Raw genomic sequence first — 3,402 nt, 5'->3', positions numbered from 1 at the left:
GTGGTTTGGATCGGATCTCAGAATTGCCCGATCACCTTCTCCATCATATCCTGTCTTTCATGCCCACAAAAGATGTCGTGCAAACCAAGTTGTTGTCCCGAGCATGGCGCCGCGTAAGTTCTTCCTACCCTAATTTCAAAATCAACCTACATAGCTATTCTCAACGATTTCATCAAAGGAGGAGGTACATCAAGTTCTTCGACAATACCATTCAAAGGTTTCATAGGGACGAGACGGGCATGCAAAAGTTAACTATTTTTGCAAGTATAGAAGGTGCTCCTGAGCTTGTTCCTGTGGTTGACAGATGGATAGAAATTTCTTTAGAAAAGCAGGTTCAAGAACTAGAGATTCGGATTTATAAGTATGATTTGCCTCCAGCAATTTTTGCTTCCAAATCACTCCACACCTTGTGTCTGATGGGAATCACGATGCCGCCTATATTTACAACTAATACAAGGTTTTTTTCTTTGCGAAAGCTTTCCCTTTGCAGTGTAAATTTGAAAGAACAGACCTTACCAGATATAATTTTTAAATTTCCTTTTATTGAGAATCTCGCCCTTCTAAAGGGTAGCAATCCGATACAGTTAAAGAAAATTAGGGTTTCTGGTCTTTGTAATCTGAAGGAGCTTACAATTTTTGCATGGCGAGCACCGGAGGAAGTTGATATCGACGCACCAAGTCTTAAAATTTTTCACAGATCAAAAATACCACAATGACAGATCAACGGTTCCATGACTTGATATCAAAGTTTCCCCTTCTCAAGAACTTGCATGTGAAACGATGTCGTATCTTGAAGGCGATCAAGATCTCAAGTAACCGGCTAGAGAGATTCAGCTTTGTTGAGTGCTTATTCATGCGTCCATTGGTGAAGGTTGAAATTGATGCTCCAAATTTGATCTTCTTCGAATATAGTGGTGGAGTAGAACCAGGAGCCATGTTATTGGTAAAAACTGCCCCCGGTTGCTCTAAGGCTCATATCAATCTAAAATATCATGTTGATTTGCATTGTTTCATTAGTTTAAGGAAATTTCTCGCGAGCTCAATGCAATTCAGATTTCTATCCCTAAAAATCTTGGAGGTACAAGATAGTACGACTATTTAGTTTTTTGTCTTTTTCATTTATTTTTTTGGTAATCAATTAATCTTTTTCAATTAAGTACCTCTATCTCACCTCTTTCTTTATCTTTTGTGTTCGCCTTGTATTAATTACTTTAAGCCGGTATTCGAAGATCGATTGCCCTTGCCCTATGAAGTTGAGCCCTTGCCATATAAAGTTGAGCAATTGCAGCTAGATTTACAGTCACCATCATCATCATCTACTTATGCAGATATTTTGCACAATTTGCTTCAGATTTGCCGCCCTCTCACTATAATTGCATTAAAAGATCATGAATTAATCATAAAGGTACAGCCATTTATACATATAGAATTCTAACATTGCTCTAATAATTAATGTAGACATATAGATAAGTCAACAAGGTTAGCATGTTTGTTAAAATTTTGTATGGAAAAAATACATTAACACATAATTCAAAACTCAAAACACAAAAAACATCCTCAATGCACACATTAACAAACATATGTAGTAGTTTATGATTCTAATTGTCATTAATTTACTTATTTGGTTTGCACATTAACAAACATATGCAGTAGTTTATAATTCTAAGTATCATTAATTTACTTATTTGGCTTGCAGTATTTCTATGAGACACTTTTGAGCAAAGAAGATCTAAGTTGTTGCAACTCTAAGGATGTCAAATGTTGGAAACATTACTTAAAAGATGTAAAGATTCGTAGCAGAATTGAAGGGATTGAAGCTGAGACACCTCTATGCTTGAAAACTTTATGTGGAGCTTATGTGAAAGGGAACCAGAAAATTTGTCTTATATTAAAATGGTCACATGGTTACAATGTATAAGTTAATTTTTAATTTGTTTCTATATATATATAGCTTATGGCATAACGGTGGTTGACGGGTTGTAGTAGTTGAAATATATTGTTTGCCATTAGGTTTAATCATTCAAGTGAAACTTAATTAATGAATGACACAAGGTAGGCTGGTGCTCTCATGAGTTGACAACAAATAACTAGGTAGTTCAATTCGTAAAACAAAATTATTATTATTATTTTTTTTATTTTATGCGATTCAAAATGATGTGGTAAAAAAATTAATTGGTGCTGACTCAATAACATCCATGTGTCAAAATGTTATTAGCTTACGTGTCATTGTTCATCTTTAAAAAAAACTAACAAAAATAGTGATTTAATACGGTGATAAGCAAGTTCTTATGTTTTAGCATATATAGTGATTTTCAACTGAATTATATATATATATATATATATATATATATGCAATTTTGCCCCCAATATTTAAAAATTGACACAAGACCTCTAAGTTTCAGACCTTAACACAAAGCCCCCATCCGTTTATTTTGGTGACGGAACCCACGTCACGTGCATGGCACGTGACACTTTTCAACCAAAAAGTTCGAAGCTGATACATTGCTTATGTTTGCTCAAGTATGTTAACATGTCTTAGATAATGTACCACTTAGATTCTATTAGACAAGAAAGAAGTTTAAAGGGGAAACCCATTACTGAGAGAACAATTCAATTCAATTTAATTAAGCCTTAATCCTTTTTTTTTTTTTTGATAAATAAATCATTTCATTAAAAGGCGTAGAGGGACGCAACCCTAGTAGACAATATGTATACAAAGAATTGCCCCAAGTGCAAAGAAGAACAAAATTTTACAAATTGAGATAAAGTAGAAAAATAGGAAATATTAAAAGCCCTGTCCAATTTAAAAGGGATTTGACCAAAATGTTGTTGAGATAGTCTTGCGACTTTTCATTGTCTTCAAAACATCTTGCATTTTGCTCTCTCCATATGGTTCACATCAAGCACAACAAGGCTTGTCTCCACACATATATCCACAACTGAATGATTACCCCCGTGACCTCACGAACAAGCTAACAGATCTAACACCCTTTAGTGGAATCCTAATTAAGCCTTAATCCTAATTAGATCAGGGTCGGCTATGGAGCCTCATCAATGGGCTGATCACATATATTCTTTTCTGTCATTCTATTCTATTTAAAATTGTATTTACTATTGCCTTCCTATAACACATATCCTGCTTTGCTCATGTTATTTCAGATATTAAGGAGAATAGGATCAGACAAAATTGTGCACAGCATAAACTAATGACATCTCATTAAGAAGTTAAAGAGTACATTGGCTTCTTCTAGATATGCATGCAAATGAGTTGATTTATGAACTTCAGTTTTATCCCTTCTCTTGTTTCCAATGACATTTGTTTATCTGGGTGGAAAAATACTTACACACACACAGTACCCACAGATATATTACTTAATTATCAAAAGAAAATTATCATTATTC

At 34.2% G+C, this 3,402-nt stretch overlaps 1 protein-coding gene across 1 annotated transcript; it reads left to right on the top strand.

Moving 5' to 3' along the window:
- Positions 1–712: 712 nt before the first annotated feature.
- Positions 713–1,918, top strand: LOC132191035 (uncharacterized). Its single transcript, XM_059606054.1, has 3 exons — positions 713–943; positions 1,217–1,405; positions 1,697–1,918. Exons 1-3 carry the CDS (start codon positions 713–715, stop codon positions 1,916–1,918), a joined length of 642 nt encoding a protein of 213 aa, XP_059462037.1.
- Positions 1,919–3,402: the final 1,484 nt, after the last annotated feature.

The sequence above is a fragment of the Corylus avellana genome, chromosome ca8, assembly GCF_901000735.1.
Source record: "Corylus avellana chromosome ca8, CavTom2PMs-1.0".
In the NCBI taxonomy this organism is placed as follows: domain Eukaryota; kingdom Viridiplantae; phylum Streptophyta; class Magnoliopsida; order Fagales; family Betulaceae; genus Corylus; species Corylus avellana.
The sequence above is the reverse complement of the archived record's forward strand: the minus strand, read 5'-3'. Positions and strand labels throughout refer to the sequence as shown.